At 40.3% G+C, this 21,753-nt stretch overlaps 1 protein-coding gene across 2 annotated transcripts; it reads right to left on the bottom strand.

Annotated features, from left to right (window-relative positions):
* Positions 1 to 1,161: 1,161 nt before the first annotated feature.
* slc5a9 (solute carrier family 5 member 9) lies at positions 1,162 to 21,388 on the bottom strand. Of its 2 annotated transcripts, XM_039601301.1 has the most exons (15): positions 20,768 to 21,388; positions 17,529 to 17,653; positions 17,150 to 17,262; positions 16,648 to 16,719; positions 15,462 to 15,566; positions 14,650 to 14,814; positions 14,447 to 14,552; positions 12,502 to 12,582; positions 12,050 to 12,255; positions 9,497 to 9,632; positions 8,995 to 9,102; positions 7,735 to 7,885; positions 4,621 to 4,789; positions 3,698 to 3,913; positions 1,162 to 1,858 (listed from the first exon to the last, which is right to left on the bottom strand). In XM_039601301.1, exons 2-15 carry the CDS (start codon positions 17,533 to 17,535, stop codon positions 1,547 to 1,549), a joined length of 1,947 nt encoding a protein of 648 aa, XP_039457235.1. In that variant the 5' UTR covers positions 17,536 to 17,653; positions 20,768 to 21,388; the 3' UTR covers positions 1,162 to 1,546. The 2 variants fall into 2 exon arrangements, with proteins under 2 accessions (XP_039457235.1, XP_039457234.1); XM_039601300.1 differs by lacking the exon at positions 17,529 to 17,653.
* Positions 21,389 to 21,753: the final 365 nt, after the last annotated feature.

The following is a 21,753-nucleotide window of genomic DNA, read 5'->3' as shown; positions in this document are numbered from 1 at the left end:
ACATCTTGTTTATTAGGCTGTGGGAGTTAAATTGATCCAATTTAAAGGCTCCAGACCTCTAATATGCATCACCATAGAGATAAACAGCAGTACTGAGAGTTCTTCTGTTTAATTTCTGTATGCAACAGTGTTACAACAATTTCTGTCTCAGGAGGGCACGCACCATCCTACGGCATTACACACACACCCAGAACACCGGGTGTTTAAGCTGCTACCGTCTGGCAGGAGATTCAGGTTGCTGAGGTTGCAGACAAAAGGAGTTAAGTTCAGTTTTATTTATATAGCGCCAAATCACAACAGCAGTTGCCTCAAGGGGCTTTATATTGTAAGGTAAACACCTTACAATAATACAAAGAAAATAGAAAAACCCTAACAATCCTATAACCCCCTTATAAGCAAGTGTTTTGGCAACAGTGGGAAGAAAAAAAACCCTTTTAACAGGAAGAATCCTCCAACAGAACTAGTCTCAAGGATGGACGGCCATCACCATGTTGTAAGGGGAGGAAGTCAGGACAAAAGACGTGCTGTGAAAGACAGCCAGTGTCATTGTGGATCTAGAGAAAGACTAGTGCAGAACATGTATGAGGACAGTGAAACACTGGTGAGGTGTGCAGTAGGAGTGACAGATGGGTTTCAGGTCAGTTCAGGGTGGAGATTGGATTACATCACGGTTCGGCTATGAACATCTTCTCATTTGCAGTGGCGATGGACAGGTTGGCAGATGAGGTCAGGAAGGAATCTCAGTGGGCTTACAGGACATTGTGATCTGTATTGAGACTAGGGATTGGGTGGATAGAAGAAAGCCTAGAGAGGTGGAGCTATGCTCTGAAGAGGAGGAGTGAAAGACGGGATCTATTTGTGTGATTGAGTGGGAGATGGGTGTAACAGTGAAGGAGTAGACATAGTGATGGTAGATGAGTTTAAATTCCGGGGTTAGGCATAGGAAGCAATGCAGGGTCCACAGGAGGTGAGGAGAGAGTATAAGCAAGGTGAAGTGGCTGTAGACAAGTGTCAGGTGTGATCTATCTATCTGTTTAGCCTGCAAGAAGTAGTTTTGTACAGGATGGTAATTTTATAGTAACATTTTTTTTTCGGTTCTTGATGTTGATAAATTTCTGCCGTATGAGTTTAAAACTATTCAGAATGCTATAAAAACAGGAATTCTGTTGTTGAGTAGATCCTCTACTTTAATCTCCTTCCCAGTAATTAATTGACATAAAAAATTCAGATGATATTCATGTTTATCCAGTGGTAACTTACAATAGAATGAGTTGGCGACAAAAGTAACAACCTGACAGACAAAAGTAATTTCCCATTTAATGAACAGAGAATTGTATAGTAGATCATGTAATTATAGATAATATTACTTGAGAGCAACCTTGAGCACTATATGAATCAATAGAGAATAATTAGTTCATTGTTTCATATCTGAGAATCCCTTTTCTGTCCCACTTCTTCTTTCCTCAATAGTTTAGAAAAGTAAAGTTATTAAGAAGAGTAAGAAGTAAGAAAAACAACATGTTCAAGATTTCATGACACATCCACATTAAGCAAAGTATCCCCAGAGAAACACGTTAACAACCAGCAGTAGCAGGGCATTAACATCGCAGACTATTCTCCAGAGTGACTTCTCCTGGAGGAAGTTTCTTTCACTGTTTTGAGTCACTGGAGCAGCCGACTCGGAGCGTGAACTAGCCAAACCACAAAGCCACAGAACAATTTTCTTCCAAGTGGATTCTTGCAATTGCTCAGACTCAGAGCTGAGGTTAGAGTCCACTTGGTCAGAGGTGATCTGAAGACTTGAGAGATCCATCCGTGGTTCAAGACTATGTCTGGACCACCAGGTCAGCCTATGCAGCTACGCATGAAAAGAGACGAAGAATGAAAAACAATGATTACAGATTACCAATGATCAAATACATGACTGACTGAATGATTTCAATTTAATTATACTTAGTACAATTCAATTTGGTTTGGCTTTCTCTCTTAGGACAAACCAATACAAGAAAAAAACAAAAACAACTTAAACTTAGAAGCAAATTTAAGAGATAAAAATAAAGTTAGTAGCAAACTTAAGCAGCATCAACAGAGGAGTAAAATAGCAGCATTATACACGATTGTATAAGGTTGTGTCGAGCCAATTAAAATGCCCTCAGTGCCATATTACATTTGTTTGTATTGAAATGTCTGAGTATTTCTGTGCCATCTTTACATTGGTAGTGTAGTGGCAATTGGGGTGGTGGAAGCTACCACTCTAGATGGAAAAAATGAACTGTTTGCCAGATGGAAGCGGTTCAAACAGAGAATATCCCGGGAGTGTACTGTCTTTGCTGATACTGTCAGCCTCCTTGACTCCAGATGTGGGTGCTCCATCCCAGCAATGCACTTTGCTGTCTGCACCACTCTGTGCAGCTCTTTCGTTTCACCAGCAGAAAAGCTGGCATACCACACTGTTGCATGAGTTATCAGTATATACTCCTGTAGAACTTCAGCAAGAGCTTCTGTGGACATCTGGCCTGCTTCAACTTTCTAGGAAAGAAGAATCTCTTGTAAACCAAGTCAGCTGTGCAGAGAAGGTGACTCCCAGCTACTTACGGTTCTCCACAATCTCCACTATTTCACCATGAATATGTAGTGGAAGATGTCATTTCTTGACCCTCGACCTCCTGAAGTCAATAAGCATCCCCCTTGATTTTGATGTGTTAAAGAGTAGATCATTTTCCTTACACCACATAGTCAGCTAGTCCCCATCCTATATGCTCATGCTCACTGGCAGCATTCTGATGGTCTTGTAGTCTGTCAGTACCTTAAAGCTCGTCGACATACCGCCGGGATTGTCATTTTCTATGGTTTGCTTTGCTTCCCTGATGCTTCTCTGGAGTTTTGCCTGTGCTGTAGGTTTGTCTGTCCCCTGTCCTGAAGGCTGCATGCCTTTTTTAAGTAGAGCCCTAAAATTACTGTTCAACCATGGCTTTTCAGTGAGGAAATAGATTTATTGTTCTTTTCGTTGTATTGTTTTCAGTGCAAAACTCTATGTACCCCCTAAACTGAACAGACACAGTTTTCCACATAACTCTCACCTGCAAACAGTTCCCAGTTCCTTTTATCAAAACAGTCTTGCAGCACTGAGGTGGTTTCTTCACTTCCACACCTGCACTGTTTTGACTGCAGTTCTTTCAATGCGCACCCACAGTGTATACATTGGGATCAGAATGAGAAGGATATGATCTGATAGTCCAAGGTGCGCAGGTGGATGTGCCTTATATGCTGTCAGTATATTTGTATAGACCTGATCAAGTATTTTTTTTTTCAGATCTGTATGTTTAAAGTAACCTATGATGATCCCAGAACAGCCTTAAACGTATAAGTTTGAGAATGGAAAAAAAAAATCTTGCAACTTCAATTTCTGTAGGTTAAGCATGCTCAAGGGTTCAATAGTTCATACAGATGAAAGAAAGATGATCTGTTTTGTTAACCCCTAAAGGAAGCAGTCAAAAGAAGGTTGAAATCCACATAATCAGAATGAATTGCTTAACTGCAACTTGGTTACACTTTCCCTTTGCATTTCTTTCTTTCTATTGTTTTGCAACAGGAATCATATGTTATATGAATCCTGGATATTGTTCAGTAGACACCTTCTGATTACCACTCCAGAGATCAGAACATAAATAAAATAATTATATGGAATTTTCCTTACATGTTCTTTAGGTATTGGGGCAGTGGCCAGGCTTACAGCAACAATGATGAGGCACGTGAGAGCCAACAGGATAAGAGCAAAGTATAAGTAGTGGACATCAGCTAGGACTGCAGGCCGACGATCAGGCTGACCACAGGAAGGAGGTAAATAGGAGAACTCCAGAACCATTCGGATCAGTCCTATCACTAGTCCAGCCATCAGACCCCAGAATGCACCCTGAGAAAGAGGACATACACAACACGTTGGAGGCTGAATAATTTGGAACTGGCAAAGAAAAAAAACCCAAGTTATTAAGGCTCCCGCTTGTTTTTAAAATTGTGTTTATCTTTCTATTATTTTCTGTTAAATTCTCTGTCAAAGTGATTTCATACTGCTTTAGTAATGTTGAAGCTTTGAGAGGCCCAGTCAACCACTGGTAGTATTCTATTGTGTATTTTTCTATCCAGTATGCTTTCACTGTATTGGCAGTATTTTTGGGATCATCGTCATGCTGAAAAATGAAGCTGCTGTTAATCAGATGCTTTCAAAACTCTCGAACACCACTGGCTGAAATGCAGCTCTCAGCCATGGCCCGAACCTTGGTATCATCATAACAGTGACTGCAGTAAAAAAAGAACGAGCTCTAAATTAAATTAAGAGGAGACAGGACATATCTATATATATATCAACTTGCAAGAATCTCAAGACTAGGGAATGGCGCACACACACACACACACCATTCATATTATATATAATTATGTATTTAGCCTTTTCCATTCTTTGTGAAAATTGATTGCTGTGGTGATTTTTGAAAGGGATAGAAATGACTGAAGTAAACACATACTTTAATAAGAGGATTGGATAGTGGATATGTTGGATAAAGGATAGAATGAGACAGAGACCAATAAACTTCAATTGGATTGAATCTAAAGAGGCAAACATACCTGCTCGTTGGCTCGTGGCCAAAAGATAGCCATTAGGAATACAGCAGTAATGGGAGGTGCTAAAAAGCTGGTCACTGACTGAATATAGTCAAACAGCTGTCCACTATTGGCTGTCTGGACAACAGGAATCCACAGCAGGCTAAGACACACCAAGACAAGGATGAACACCCTGAAAACACACACATTATTGTTATTATTATCCATCCATCCAATTCTCTACCTTTTATCCATATCAGGGTCATGGAGGGCTTGAGCCTATCCCAGCTACTATAGGGCGAGTAGCGTGCTAACACAGAGAGACAAACAACCATTTGACTTCCATTCACACCTATCGGTAATTTAGAATCTTCGAATGAAGACTGTAGGAAAGATGTAAGATATAGACAAGATAGTCAAGATTTCCTGTTTGTAGGGGCTGCCATGCTGCACTTTTGGAGCCAGAGTCGGCGCAGTAGTGACTTGCGCTGGAATGCCCGCAAACATGCCCCCGTACACTTTTTACATAGTCTGGCTCCTTCAGCTTTGAGGATGTCTGCTGATGATACTGTGACTGACGGTTCATTAAATTAACAGAAAATACAGCCACATCACTATAATTAACAAGACAGATCTTATCATCTTATAGTTCTATACAACATCTAACATCACTCTGTAATTCCTATTGTTAATTCGTTACCTATATTAACCATTAGCTAATTAGCATACGCATTGTGTTAGCGCTTTGCTAGCTATTTTAGTCAGACTCCGCAGAGGCCCGGAGTTGCTATTAATAGCAGAATTATCTGGAAATGAAATGTTGTCCTTTGAAATTTTAACATAAGACTGATGATGACATATAAAAATGAAGATTTAAACAGTTTTAGATCCATTGTACTCTCAGAGCACTCTACAGTGGTAACATGGAAACTTAAACTCCTTAAAGATGAGTGAGGAGATGGGAACTGGAGAGGTCTCAGGGTCACCAGCTGATACAGTTGCCAAAGGTACAACTAGCGGTTTTGCAACATCTGAGGAAATGTCATCTCTGGTGTGGTACATGGGTTTGTTGCTTTCAGTCAGGGGTCTTTAACCTCATAATCAGGTTCACATACCTTCTTTTTGACCACATAAGGTCCTGAGAAATGAGCCTGAGAAGGCTAAGACAGGAATAGGTAATGAAACTAACATTTTTTTTTACCTGGGGCAGGACTAGGACACTGCAGTCTTATCATACAGATGTTTCACTGAGGCCTGGGCAGATGATAGGGCCTTCCCTGCAACATTAGGCAGAGAAGCAGCTTGCCTCAAGGTGGACACCCGCTTGTTTAAACAGAAATTTATTTCTCTTTCCTTCTCCATGGTAAGACACAGTTTTACCCTTCCATCTAATCTAGAACCTAGAGATGACTAATCAGAGTCTGGATCGAACCGTGGTAGGATAACAAGCTTGTCCTCAGTACTGCCACCCAGTAACCCGGGTGTGGCAGCCACCTCTATCAATTAAAAGTGCAGTCCAAAAGTGCAGCTCTCAGATCACTTCCTGAGTGAAGAAACCATAGGGATATCATAATGTTTGGCGAGGGCAACCAAATCAGCCTTCTTACACTTCCTCAGCTTATCCCAACTAGGTTCAGTAACAAACTCACCCACAATAAATACCATGCTTACTAAACAGAAGATCACAACACCAGATACCATCAACAAGAAAGTTACCCCAACATGAAAACTTCCCCAGATCCTATCTTATCCACACTTTACCTGTCTATGTCTACGTGCAGGATTACCTAAAAAAGAATAAAGTAAAACAAAACACGAGTATTCAGTGGAAGAGCAGCAGATGCAGCTCAGCTAAGCACTCCCGTTTACTGGGAAAGCTGCAACAAAACAGGGATAAGGGTTCAGTTCCACAAATAATAACCAAATGCTCCTGACCCCCTTGGAATTTTAATTAATCCCAGATGAGTCCCTCAAGGCTGGCATCATTTGTCCAATCGTCCACTCCCAATCAGCCTTGATCCCACATTGCTTTAGATTTTGTTAGCGGCCTGCCTGTTTTCTCCAGGAAGTCGACCATTTTGACTGTTGGTGACAGGTTCTCCAAATCCGAGCACTTCATCACCCTAAAAAAACTTCCCACAGCATCCGAGACTGCTAACATCCTGGTGGATCATGTGTTTAGGCTGCACAGCATCCTGACTGAGATCGTGTCAGACAGAGGACCACAGTGCACCTCCCAGGTTTGGAAAACATTCTGTTCAGCCCTTGGAGCCAAACCCAGTCTTGGCTCTGGTTAATACTACTGTCATGGTCCAGGTGAGTTATCTGGATTTTTCCATGGTGTCCCTGTGTTTCCTCCTCTGGGCAGAGCCCTGGTGAGTACATCTGCTACTTGCACCTGTTGGAGATCCAGGCTAATCTAAGGCAGTATTTAAGACCAGCGCCGACATCTATTCTTCGCCAGTTCGTAGACTAACCACATGTTAGTAGCAGGCTGCCTTTGTCTCTAGTGCTTAGTTCTTTGTAAACTTACCTTGTTCTCTTGTGCCCTCAATAGCCTCTTGGATCCCTTCTTTCATTGTCTGCAGAACACATACCTCCCTGGACGTTGGTCACCTTCTCCACTGGACTCCACTCACAGCCTCTCGTGCACAGACTCACTATTCACCACCTGCCTGCTCTCCTACATTCGTAGCTCTGCATCTCTGGGTCATTCAGGTTGGACTCACTCCGCTCCACTTTGTCGGACACTCACCCGGCCAACACTACTTCCCCCACTGCCACTGCCACTCCACTTGTCAAGTAAGCCATAGACTCCATCTGTTTCACCATCTCCCACGTCCAGATTCCACGCCAGACATTCATTCCCTCTGCCTTAGTTTTACACTCTGTCGCTCAATAAAGTTTGTGAGACATCTTACTATTGCTTCCTGTATTTTAATCTGTTTGTAGGTCCACATACCAATTCTGGCCTCTGGGCTCTTCAACCCTATGTTACTATCTTTTTATTTATTTTTGTTTAATTTGCTCAATTGAAAACTGTATTTAGGGTAAGTATAGGTTTGGTATTAATGTTGTAGAACATCTGAGTTTTGTATTGGTTTTCCAAAGCATATTAGGTATTCTTGTCAATCTTACCTTCCAACTATCATAAGTTCCAACTCAGAAGCTTTAGGCCTGGCTTTGTGGTAGAGGTCCAGTGTAAACAGAGTAGAGCTGCTATTAAAAATGGAAGTCAGGGATGACATAAGAGCAGCTAACATCACTGCCAGCATCAGACCACGAAGTCCTGTGAAGAAGAAAAAAAATGATGGCACATCATTTTATAAAATCTGCTTATTGTCAGTTGTTGCCATGGAAAAAGAACACAGATTTTTATAAACTCTCTTAACGCACGTGTTTATCTCTGAGAACATCAAGACAATACAGATAAAAATGCAAAAGATCTGTTCTGGATTATCTCAGTAAAGAGCCATCAGCCGTATCGTCCTGTAAACCTTGACTGCAAATCTGTAAAAGACTGTCTACTACTGACAGGGTGAGGAAACTGTCTCCCTGTTGTGCCATCTTCTTGGGATGTGGCCTGTGGCTGACATCCCATGGAACTTGGCCTTCAATTTAGAGATGGTTCTGGGGCTCACTCCAAATAATGAAGAGCATGCACGTGACTGCTGATGTGATTTGGTGCTATTTAAAAAGAATTGAAATAAATCGAATTGAACTTGGTTCTATGGGAGACCAGCTCCAGGTTGGTACAGTCCCTATTGAGATCAGTCAAATGTGGCATGCTTGGAGGAGGCACCAACTGAGTGCTTTAGCAGGGTCCCTGCTTACAGTTGCTTTTAATTAGGCACCAGTCGCACACCTGATTGTCAGCATCTTGGGTACCAGAAGCTCAAAAGAAGAGTCAATAGCAGAATAAGCTGTTTAGTATTTAGTACAAACAAAAATGTTCTTACTTCTTGTGCCATACATAGATAGATAGGTGTGTGTGTGTGTGTGTGTGTGTGTGTGTGTGTGTGTGTACCTGTTCAGACGTCTTAGTAGGGACCAAAAATTGGAATGTTACTATACTTGTGGGGACCAACAGTCACTTGTGAGGAAAGTGCCTGTCCTCACGGGTTTGATGGCATTTTTGAAACTTTAAAATGTGGTCTTAGTGTCAGGGTTACTATTAGGTTATGGTTTAGGCTAAGGGTTAGGGTTAAGCATTCATTTTTGATAGTTAGAGTTAGGGTAAGCGGCTAGGGAAAGCATTATGTCAGTTAGATTTTTAGATGTCTTCACTAAGATATCAAAATGTGTGTGTGTGTGTGTGTGTGTGTGTGTGTGTGTGTGTGTGTGTGTGTGTGTGTGTGTGTGTGTGTGTGTGTGTGTGTGTGTGTGTGTGTGTCTTACCCACAGGCATTAGCTCTATTACTAGTTTAGGGTAAGCAATGTTAGAGCAACCAACTGAAGCACCACACACACTTTGACAGATATCTGGGTCCACGCAACCAACCTCATCTACAAATAAAGAAGAAAACAAAGAAGGAGGGGCTGAAAAAATAACAATTTAGTTTGAATTAAATGAGACAAAACACCACAAATGTGTTACCTACAAATCCACACTCCATTTACATGAACTGAAAGTGTCAACAAAAGTAAAAATGTGATAATTTTTCCAATGTAAAGTTTAGTGGAGACCTGCTTAGAATGGCGTCAGTGTATAGGTTTGTTGAAAAAGGAGTTGCTAACAATCTCTTTAAAACCATAATAACAATAATAAGAGATGCATAATCTGTTATAATATATATAATAATACCAAGGTAATCAAAATTATATTATATAAGTATGCATATAGTACAATATTAAAAAATATTTCGCATAACATTCCCACTCTGAGAGGAATACAACTGACTTGGGAATAGTGCTTGACTTATCATTCCTGGCATCACAACGAAGAACATAGGGAGCAGTTTGAGATAGCCACCCAACACGCTGCCTGCTTTAGCATGAGACAAAGATTTGGCTGACAGAGACCTTTGGACTATAACCTGAAGAAACAAACACAGCAGCATAAACATGTAATCATTTTTATCCATCATCGCATTACACATTTTGTACTTTTGCAAACCTTGTGTATTACTTATACACAATAAGCAATACAAATATAAGTAATAGAAATAAATACTGTATTAAAATATGCAAGATTTTATTTTTATATCCTATAGAAACCGAGTGTGTGTGCACACAGATTCTAGTTTTAATGATAATAGCAGAGAGTTAAACACTCAAAAATGTAATTACACTTCTACAGTCAGTGCATGCAAACCTCACAAATGCATCAGGTCTTTTGCTCATAACGCTGGTAACACTCGCAAGCTGTTGAAAATTTTAGTGAAAGTCTGTCACATTCAGAAGGAGAAATGTGATTTTCAGCTGCCTTGCTTGTGGGTTATATGTCATTGCCCAGTTATATAAAGCTAGTAGCAGAGAACACAGACATGATTATATGAATCAGCTCTCATCTTTTATGAATGTTGGTTAATGATTAAGAGTAACTATTGGCAAGCTGGCCTTTACAGGTGTATGCATTTCTGTATGCATCCCTGTATCTTAACTGTAGTTCAGATAATGTACTTTTGTATATTCTTGTTGTGTTTCTTTTTCGTTATAGCATTTTCTGAAATGTTGCTGTGGTTTCTGGTTTGTGAAGTGTCAACACTGTCTCAAAAATGACATTACCATACAGTTAAACACTGTTTATTGTATTGACCAATAATTCTTGTCAAAGTCTTTGTCAATGATCTTTTTTTTGTGACATAAACAAAATGATAGCTGAACAAAAACTAATGCACAATGACACTTGACACTTTCATCAACAAATAAAATTGAGATGAAGATGTACTTGAGAGATTCTCATCTCTCCGATCAGAAATAATTACGTTTTGTAAAAAGGCAGGATGAGTTTGGAAGTGATGCAATGAGAAGTAATCTCCTTGTGCAAAACAGGGTTATGCAGTAAGAATATTGCATCGCCAAATTACTGTGAGAATGATCAATAGAGGTGATAGTCTCAAAAAACTTATAACGAATAACTTTTTGAGTTTAAAAAATATGTTTGAATTCAAATAAGTAATGCAATTCACTGACATTTTTAATTTAAAAAAAGGGAGGGGATGTTTCATAGTTAGTGTTGTAACACAGGGACAAAATGAGTGTCCTCCTCTCTCTCTCATTTTCTATATCAGCTCTTCAAAATACTCCTCCTTCCTCAAAAAACTGTTCACTTGTTTCCATCTCTATCCTTAATTAATATAACCTTTTACATGTCTGCTCCAGCTCAATCTCTTTGCCTACCCAACTGATACAAGTCCTTTCCTTCTTCCTTAGTATCCCACCTCACATACAACTCCTTATAAGCATTTCTCTGTGTGGTATGCCGAATTTCCCAGTACTCATGTCTACTTTCTTTATCTGTCTATCCAGCTTTTTCTTTGGTAACTTCTTCCTTTGAATACTTTGCTTTACTTCCTCATTCCACCACCAAGTCTCCTTGTACTCTTTCCTCTGTCCCTGCCTACACCCCACTCAGTAAATAAACCCCTCAAAGGTCACTAAAACATAACCAGATGATGCTTGCCTCCAGCTAGTTTTTCCTAACCGAAAACCTTGGAAGACGAGTGAAGTACAGGCAAAGATTTCCTCACAAACCAGCCTGAATCTATACTCAGAGCAAGTCTTTTCTTTGCACCACTTTTGAGCACTTTGCAATTATTTTCTTCTCTAATGTGTGCCTTTCTCTTATTTTTTTAAATATATTTCTCTTGTTTTGTGTATATCCCTCTTGACTATATATATATTTCTACTGTTTGCTATTTATTCCTCCTGTGTACTATTTATATTCTATTGTGGTGCAGTTGGTGTGGAGCACCCACTACTTTCTTGTTCATGTACAATGACAATAAAGGGCTAGTCTATTCTATTCTTTAGTCCCTGTATTTAGAGTTCAAGGTGTGTTTTGAGGAATTAAAAATTCAACTCAATTGCATTATTTATTTGTATTGGGACATATTTTTTAGTCTAAGGAGCTTGGAAAGAAAAGCGTCTGGACTTCTTTAAGTTGCTTGAAGACGTTTCACCTGTCATCCGAGAAGCTTCTTCAGTTCTAAGGGTCAAATGGTGGAGAGTCCCAGATCCACCATTTGACCCTTAGAACTGAAGAAGCTTCTTGGATGAGAGGTGAAACGTCTTCAAGCAACTTAAAGAAGTCCAGACGCTTTTCTTTCCAAGCTCCTTAGACTACGATGACCTGGATGACTGAGAACCTTCACAGAGACATATTTTTTAGACTCACAAAGACGAATGTTATCAGTTTTTGAGACCGCCACCTCCAGGATAATTCCCACAGCAGTTTGGCGCTACAATAACATTACTGCACCATGCTGAGCTTTAGTGTAGATCAAATCACCTGATCTGTGCACCAGACCCATGTAGCCAGTACGGTGAGCCCAAACAGTAGACCTGGCCAGGGTAAATCCCCTGTTACAGGGTCTCTGAACATGTGGAAGGCATCACTACGGGGTAAGTGGCAGGTGGTGTTGGGAACAGTCACATTGGGAATACTTGACATGTAACGATCCACAAGGCCCTCATACCAGCCCACCTTGGAGAATGCTGGAAAATGTACAATGACATTTACAATTTTATAACTTCACTTATTAGCTAATAAATATTATGACATGACACCTTCAGTGAGGATAATTGGATGTAGAGAAACAGTTTTCTATTTTTTGATTGATACTTAACTTGAAACATTTCAGCCAATAACACCTTTTAATCCAAACTTTCAGTACTATGTACGTCATGTAATTAAGAACCCATGATTGTGTTTGTGTATCTGCATAAGTCTGTGTACCATACCTATGAACATTAAGGCAAAAGCTCCCCCAACCATGATCAAAGTCTGGAGAGCATCAGTGTAGATCACAGCTGCCAAACCACCTACATAAATACAGATTTTTATATTATTGTCAGATTATCTGTGTTAGGGTAATAGAGTTATTTAGACAGTTTTCAACAGAAATAATTTAACAAATTCTTATTTCAAAAACAGTTGAACTAGGTGAGTGTGACGGGGTGTGATTTGTGGCCCGGCTGTGGGTGGAGGCTGACACACCTGAGCTCCATCAGCTCATCACCCTATGTCAAATGTGCCAGGACCTGAGGGTGATGTTGTTGTTGTTGTTGTGTGTGGCTGTAGCTTAAATGCTGCAGCCGATTGTTGGGAGAGCAGCAACCAGGAATAACGAAGTGTGTAAAGAGCAAAATATGTGGTCGGGTCCATCATTCCCGTCACAGTGAGTTACTAAAGAGAAATATACTGCACTCTGAGCACTGAACAAACATGGTAACATTTTCATTTTCCTTAATCATAATTACAGACACTTTGAAAAACAGTAGATGACAATGTTTCATCATCACCTCTTGCTGACCTTAAGTTAGCATTTAATACAATTGTTCTCCCGCAGCTGGTGAGGCCGTGGTGTCGCCTGCTGCTCTCTGGCAGAAAACACCATGCCCCTCCCGTGTTTTAAATGCACTTTAGAACAACACGCAGCAACACTACACATGAGTGGGCAGAGAGAGGTATGGGGTCTTCACACTCCCGTTCTCTCTTCGCCATCGGGGCAGGGGGCTGGGAGGAGGAGTTGGCCTCCTGGTTGGGGTCTGGGATGCTGGGCCTCCCTGCTGCTGCAGGACTGTCCCCACCCCAGGCAAAAGGGTAACTTCTCCTGAGTCTCGGGGCAGATTGCCCCTCTGGGGGCAAAGGTACCTGGACCTGAGGTATAGAGTATATTTGGGGAGTGTCAGTGTGTGTACAGTGTCCATTTTTGTTTGTCCCCATGCCTGCGGGATCGTCACTGCAGCCCCCTGTGGCTTCTGCACCGTGGCTGCTGGGTGGATCCCACGTCTGCTTTTCCCATGTGCCAGGGTAAGCAAACTACTGGACTGGTTAGGCACAGCTCATTTTTTCACAACACAGAATTTGACCAAGGGCTACTGGCAGATTGCCTTGTCTGCAGAGTCCAGGAAAAAATAGGCACTTTGCAGCGCCTCATGGACCGAGTGCTGCAACCGCACACTTTGTATACTGACGCCTATCTGGAACACATCATCATCCATAGTAACACCTGGGTGGAGCATATTCAGTGGTTGCGGTCCTGGATTTCCTGAGGCAGGTGAAGCACATGGCCAACACAAAGAAGTGTGCGGCTGGACGGAGGGAGGTACAGTATCTAGGGCCCACTTGGGACATGAGAAACCCCTGCTCCTAACTACTCCCTCCCTTTTTGTGCTGCAGAGCAGAGGCCTGGGGGCCATTTTGCCCTAGCAGGAAGGGGGTTGACTGCCCTGTGGTTTACATCAGGTAGGTATAATATTGTGGAAAAGAAGTGTCTGACGATCCCATGGACAGTCGACTCTCTTCATTACTACCTCCTGGAAGCCCTTTGATTAGACACTTGGATTAATGTCTCCAGTGTTGTGTTTGGTACTCATCAGCATCACTCCTGCTATAGTATATAATAATCTTCTGATATTTTGTTGAAAAAAAAATTGATTAAACCAAAAATAATTATGACCAAATGTCAAGAGACTAAGTAAATCAAAATTTGCTGTCAAAATTAACACTGGGATACTGCATGTGGGATAAAAAAAATTGGTTCTCGTCCAGAAAAAACAGATCAGATAAAAAACTGATGTAATTTCTTTTAAATGATGGCAAACAGTTATGCTGTTGAAAGCTTGCACTGACATAACTTTTAACATTAATATTAAAAACAGTCAAAACGTGTTTGTGTTTTACCTGCCACAGTGTAGACAGCAGTCACCAGCAACAGTATGACTGTAGACAGATACAGATTCCAACCAAATGACACCTGGATAAACAATGCCCCGGAAAAAATATCTGTCTGGGAAACACACACACACACATGCACACACAGGTAATGTGGCTACTGTATCATAATAAGATCATTTATATTTTTGGAAAAAAAATAAATGTCTTACTGATATTTTGGTGAAAATGTAGAGAATAAGTGAGAGAACAGACATGTATATGCGTATCCTCTGGCCTCCAAAGCGTTTGGCCAGGTATTCAGGCATTGTTACCACTTCAGCAGCGATGTAAACGGGGATAAATATCCAACCCAGAGCTACCAGAACCCATGCTGCCTACAGAAACACACAGAAACACAAAATGTTGCACTGAGACATTGTACGTGTTGTCAAAAGTAAATATAACACTTGTTCATGTTTTTCAGTTTTTCAAGTGGACATTGCAAAGTTTGGAATAGCATAAATGAAGAAACAAGCGTGTACTATGAGTTTTCGCCCTATTTACATAGCATATCTAAATCTTTAGTCTCGTAGTGATCCAGGTCGGACAGTGGCATGTTTAGATAATAGTCATGTTGTCCTAAATGTTTTCTGAAAATCCTTCAGTTGATCCAAAATACTTAACTGAGAATACTTCCAGGGATTAGAAGAAAAAAAATCATATTTCTCCCATATTAGTTTCATTGCCACCCGATTGAATCACAAACTGATTATGAAATCATTGTCCTTACAAAGAAACTACTGAATGATCATGTTATTATTTTAAATACTGCCTACAGTGCCCAACAGGGCACTTCAGCCCCTTCCCCTGTGGAATTAGCTCCCAGTTGAGGTTCAAGAGACTGATTGCATGTGCGTGTGTGTGTGTGTGCGTGTGTGTGTGTGTGTGTGTGTGTGTGTGTGTGTGTGTGTGTGTGTGTGTGTGTGTGTGTGTGTGTGTGTGTGTGTGTGTGTGTGTGTGTGTGTGTATATGCAACTCTTACGTTCCATTCAAATCCCCCAACAGCAATCCCTCCAGCTGCTCCTGTCCCTGCTAGACCAATAAATAAACCACTGCCAACATTACTGGACATCAGAGAGGCTCCAATCTGTAATTGAATAGGGATATTAGACAATAACAACAAAAGCTTTTAGAATAGTTGCTTAAAATACTTACAACTACATAATAACATTTTTAAATGACAGCCTGTGAATGCACTTTCGTCATATTTAGTTTATACAGAGAATCAACACAATTCCTACCATAACTTGAAATATTAGATGTTATAATTTTGTATTTCTCATTTTTATTTTAATTTTAACAAAGTTTTGTCTTCAGTCACTCTCCAGGGTGGATTTTACGAAAGAGGATTAGGGCCACTGAAAAAAAGTGGGGATGTCTTTTTTCTTTTCAGAATTCTGACATCCCTTTTTTTCAGTGGCCCCAATTCTCTTCCGTAGGATTTCCAGTTTTCTAGTTATATATTATAATTCATGTTGCAAATGTTCATTTTGTATTTATTTTTTGGTTTTGTTTAGATTCCAAGTCTGTACCTTGACTCTGTGTAACAGCAACACTTCCCCAGAGAGCACATGCCTAAAAGCTTCTTCTTCCCTCCTACTACCTGGCAGTATAATATAATATAATGTGCTTATTTATTTCTAATAAAGCCATGCAATCTACATAACTACATGTAGTGTGGAATATATCAGTGTGGTGGCGTGTGGTCTGCAGCTCGGCTGCAGAGGAGGAGGTGTTGCAGTGGATTCAGGGGCAGTGTCATTGAGACTGGCAGCACTTTTCTCGGACCAGGAGGAGAGGAGAGCTGAGCTGGAGACATGATGGCTGCAAACCAGACTGAGTTTGTATTACTTTTATATATCTTATCATTTACTCAAATCTTCTAATGTTATGATTCTTTTTCTTAACTCTTATCATGTCTCCCTATGTTTTTATTTCTTTTGATTATCTTAATTTTAAAGCATCTTGGTCAACAGTTGTTTTAAATGTGCTTCACAAATAAATTTGACTTTGACTTAAGCGTGTTGTTTATTGTAAATAAACAGTCGCTTGCATTAGAACATTGGCTGTGTGTGTGCCGTACAGGGTCCTCATAGCACAGGGCGTGACAATCGATTTGAAATCAAGAGCTTTATATGATGCACAACAGTCAATCGTTTGTTACTCACAGGCCACCAAGTCACTGAACGACCAGCCAAGAAGTACCCCCCAACAGTGCTGCGATTGACACGCATTGATGACTATAGTAAGGACAAAAGAAAAGATTAGGATAATACAGTTTTAAAACAACACCAAAGACTGATCTGGTACGAAATACAATAAATACATTTACAATCATAGTCCACATTTCCACATCAGAAAACTCAATTAGCTGGGTCAAAAAAATCTTTTCACTCTTCGCAAGAATGAACTCTGTAGAACATCCAAGAATCATTTTCTAGTAAATGGAGAAATGCACTCATAATGACTATAGTTAATTAAACACGTAGAAAAAAACATATGTAAAAATAATTGTATTTTTCTATATAAACATGTTTAGCATGAACTTGTACAGAACTTTCTTGTATTTTTTACATATAAAGGAACAAAGAAATCAAGCTTAAATTAGCTTTTGTCTAAATTGTTTAGTGATTCATATGTAAATATGAAATTAGTTTAGTCTCTTCTTACCCAGATTCCAACCACCATGACAATTATAAAGTAGACAACAACAATAGCAATGTCAGCAGCACCCACAGTGAGAGCTGTCCTGGGAGCTGCAGTGGTGGGCAGGGGGCTGCCATCTAAATATAAAATAGACAACAGAACCTCTGTGTGGTAAGTAAAGTAAAAGTAAGTGAAGCAAAATTTTATTTATATAGCACCTATCAAGATAAAAAAAAACAAAAAACAAAGTGCTTCACAGAAGCTAAAACATAAAAACAAAAATTAACCAAAAGCAAGTTTAAAAAGATGAGTTTTTAGCTGTTTTTTAAAGAGTCCACAGATCTCAAGCTCGAAGGGAGAGAGCTGCAGAGTCTGGGGGCCACAGTTACAAAAGCTCTGTCACCTTTCATTTTCAGCCTCGTGTGATGATCAACCAGCAAGCCCTGATCACATGACCTCAGGGACCTGCTGGGGATGTATGGATGTAAAAGATCACTGATGTATGCCGGTGCTTGTCCATGCAGAGCCCTGAATTACAGAGTCATAATCTTAAATTCTGAATTTAATGGGGAGCCAGTGCAGCCTGAGTGTTACATGAGAGTACTTGAAGGAATTGGTCAGAAGCCTTGCAGCAGCATTCTGAACACCCTGCATTCATTCCAAGGAGGGCTTACATACACAAGTGAACAAAGAATTACAATAGTCCAAACGAGATGAAATGACAATTTCAAGTTCTGAGTGTGACACAATGGGACTCAGCTTAGTAATGTTTCTTAAATGATTAAAAACAGCAGTGAACCAGGGATTTAACATGAGCGTCCAAAGTCAGAGCTGAGTCAAAAGTAACACCAAGATTCCTACTAGAAGATCTGGCAAATGTTGCAAGAGGACCTCATTTTTCCATAACTTTGGGCACAAATTTTTCGGGAGCACAAACAAGGACTTCAGCTTTCTCCTCATTAAGTTGAAGAAAGTTATCAGCCATTCAACCTCTAAAGGAGTCTATGCACGTAAATCTGTAGCTTGGAAACATCTTGGGGCTTAAAGGAGATAGCAACCTAGGCAGCATTTTCTTCTGTTAGATAGACAGATCATAACCACTTTAACCAGAATGGATTAGATAAAGTTAAATTCTTTATCTTCAAACGAAAAAAAAGAAAGAAAAGAAATCCACCCCCCACTCACACACACACTTCTTCTTTACTTAAATATACAGTTAAAATAAGCTACAACTGTGTTTTAATTAAGGCTAAAAAGATCTAACGCCAACCCAAAGGTCACCACAAAGCTGTGCCAATGTAAACGTTGGAAAAAAAATTATTCCCGATCTAAGTAAAATCCATGCATACATGTCTGCAAAATTTAAATTCAGTACAACATTTGTTTCTTCAGTTAAACTACGTTATTTATCTATATGGGCTTTAATTTATTTTTCAGGCCCCCTGAATTATGTCACCTTCGCACAATTTAGCCCACTTCATTGTCCTAAAAAAGAGGAATTTTAGTCCAGTGTTCTTTACAGTGTTGTGCTTCAGTTCACTGAAGTTTGTGGGCATTCATTTATGCACAGCTTTCTTAAGGTCTTATCATAGCATTTTAAGTTGGGGTCTGGACTTTACCTGGGCCATTGCAATACCTTGATTCTTTCCTTTTTTCAATCTGTCGTGTGGTCTGGGGTGTGGTTTGTGGTTCAGCTACAGGGGAGGGGTGGAGCAGTGGTGTGGTGTCAAGGGAGGCCTGCCGAGGATGCTCACTTTGCTCTAGGGAGGCCCATGTGGTAGCTCTCAGCCTCCCCACGACGGCGAGGGCCAGTTTTGGAGACATTCACTGTGTGGACTGGCTGGGGCTTACCCCAGAAGACTACTACCACAATTACTGGGGAGATCAGATGGGGTTGGATGATCAACTCTTTGCGTAAGCCAGGCTGCTGCACAATACGGCGGCCAGGATGGTCCGCTGCTACCTGTGGGACTTCGGAGACAGTGAATGGGTAACGGCAGGCCAATGTCAGTATAATTGTGACTCAGATTCTGGCAAACTGACTCAGAAAGGGGAAGCAGTGTTCCACTCACACAGTGTACAGTGGAGGTTGGGTCCTGCTGAATTCCCATCTTTAATGTCAGCCAACACCCTCTATGTCAGGATGCTGGGTAGGAGAGTTTGTCGGTTAGTCGAACCTTGGATACAGGACGAACAATGTGATTTTCGCCCTGGTCAAGAACACTAGGCCAGCTCTTTATCCTGTCAAGGTTATTTGAAAGGCTTATAGTCTACATGCATTTTGTGAACATGAAGGTATTCAAATGCATCACACAGGGTGTCCTTTGGGGGGTGCTTTGGGAGTATGGGGTGTCTCGCCCCTTGCTGGAAAGCCATTTAGTCTCTGTACAACCGTAGCTTGATCAGCATTGGCTGTAGGAAGTCAGACTCATTCTCAGCTGGTGTTGGACTCCACCAGGGCTGCCCTTTGTCACTGATTTGGTTCATAATCTTTATGGACAGAATTTCTTGACGGAGCCAGGTGGTGGAAGGCTTACAATGTGGTTGGCTTAGAATTGCATCTCTGCTTTTTGCAGATGATGTGGTTCTGTTAGCTGCATCAAGTGGTGGCCTCCGGCTCACAACGGAGTGGTTTGCAGCCAAGTGTGAAGCCTTGGAATGACAATTAGCACCTCCAAATCTGAGGCCATGGTCCTCAGCCAGAAAAGACGGGAATGCTCACTTGAGTATTTTGCAGTCTTGTTCAAAAGTGAGGGGGAAGCAAGAGATTGACAGATGGATTGGGGTGGCGTCTGCAGTGGTGTGGATGCTGTACCCGTCATGTTGAAGAGAGAGCTGAGCACAAAAGCAAAGCTGTCGTCTGATGCCTGTGTGTGTGTCTTTCCTCTACTCTGACTTCCTCTGATCAAAAGTAAAAGTAAATTTTTAATTGGTAATTGCAAACTGGCCATGTTGTGCTTTTAGATAAAGTCCTGTAAGTACACAGAATAAAGTATTGCAGTATTAAATTATGCTATACAAAGGCCTTTTTGTCAGTTTACAAATCCTTAAAAAACCCAATCTGACAGCTTTCACTCCTACACAAATAGATAGACTGTGGTGCTTGAAAGCTTGTGAACCCTAATAAAAGAATAAATACATAAATAAACAGACCTCAAAGATGTGAATTTAAAAAATGAATTAATATGCTTTTTTGAGGAAAATGATACAGTGCAGTCCAGTAAGTGGATGAACTGTATGAATCTATGCTTTGACTGTAACCAGTGTGTAAAAATGTTGGTAGATGTTATTGAAAAAGTCTCAGTACTTTAGACAGTGTAAATGGTAAAAGTAATCATTTTGAATCTGTCCTACTTTGCCTCCAGCTTTCTTTGGTTTCATTGTCCTTATAATAACCCTTGGTCAAAGGTCTTTAAAGAAAAGATTAAACTATTGTGGTGACAGACTGTAGAGGCTGAAAGTAGCTAAATTAACTGTATAAAAAACTCCTGGACGTTTAGTGTTATAAGCTGCTTCTCTGATTTTTATTGACCATTTTATGCTTTGCAAAGCTGCATACAAAACAGTTTTTCTCTCATTAAAAAAAAAAAAAGCATTCTGTATATAGAAGAACAAATTTAATTAAAACAAAAAAGCTTTTACCTGTTGTAAAACTGGTAGACATGTTGATTCCAATCTCCCAGACAATGATCACACAACGTTTATTTTACAGTTATTCATATGCATGAATCCTCTGACTGAAGCATTTGTTTTTCCTTCCTCTAAACCTGACAAAGGTATGTGCATCTGTGCACTCAGCTGGTCAATGATTAATAAGTTCGTTAATGAGACTGTCAAACTCCACTGGTTAGCTATTATATCTTGACAATAGACATACAGATCTATCGCAGGTCAATTGGGATTACCTATGACAGAAGAAAACTGGTGGTTTTCCTGAGCAGTTTGAGTGCTCGAGTAGAAAAGCGCCACATAAGAACTAGTCCTCTTACCATATTTTGAACCTGTACGCTGCATGGTACATTGTTATTCCTTTGCATTCTACTGATGTTTAACTGAATAAAGATGTTGGGAGTCTGGAAGCATCTTGTACTTTGATGTATTCTTCGAGCATAATCTACTCAGGAATGGCTCTTCCTGCTTGGTAATGCTAGTTTTAGTAATTCTGATGTGACTTGAAGCACCTGCAACCAAGCATCAGTAAAGTGGGGAGCTGGTGCTGGATTCCATAACTTTTATTGAAGTTGTTTTTTCCTTCATTGGGGAAAAAAAAAAAAAAAAAAAAAAAAAGACACAATAGCTACTTATACAGCAAAATTGCAGCTTTCTACCGGAAGAACCTGTTTTATGAGTTTGCAGTGACCAGTGCTATCTTCTGAAGTATGCTTTTGTAGTCAGCACTACATCAGTTTTGTTTTTGTTTGTTTTCCAAAAAATTGGAAATGAGTCTTGAACTCGAGAAAAAGTTAAAATTCTTGTCAGCATCCACAAACATAGGTGAAAAGTAGAAAATTAGAAGGTGATGCATTTGTACTGTACTCAGCATTTCACTCAGTGTTGTTGTGAATTGCCTTTTCGTTGTGCTGTTGGCAAATTTTCAAGAGATCAATTCTGGCAACCATCCTACTTTC

The sequence above is a fragment of the Oreochromis aureus genome, linkage group 17 (genome assembly GCF_013358895.1).
Source record: "Oreochromis aureus strain Israel breed Guangdong linkage group 17, ZZ_aureus, whole genome shotgun sequence".
Classification (NCBI taxonomy): Eukaryota; Metazoa; Chordata; class Actinopteri; order Cichliformes; family Cichlidae; genus Oreochromis; species Oreochromis aureus.
The sequence above is the reverse complement of the archived record's forward strand: the minus strand, read 5'-3'. Positions and strand labels throughout refer to the sequence as shown.

Bases quoted from the DNA above. Each gene is read 5' to 3' on its own strand.
- slc5a9 (XM_039601300.1), bottom strand. From the start codon at position 20,789: ATGTCTACCAGTTTTACAACAG. The intron at 12,583-14,446 runs GTAAAACACAAA...GTATTTATGTAG, and splicing joins TGCTGTCTACACTGTGGCAG to GTGGTTTGGCAGCTGTGATC. The intron at 3,914-4,620 runs GTATGTTTGCCT...CCTCTTTCTCAG, and splicing joins GGCCACGAGCCAACGAGCAG to GGTGCATTCTGGGGTCTGAT.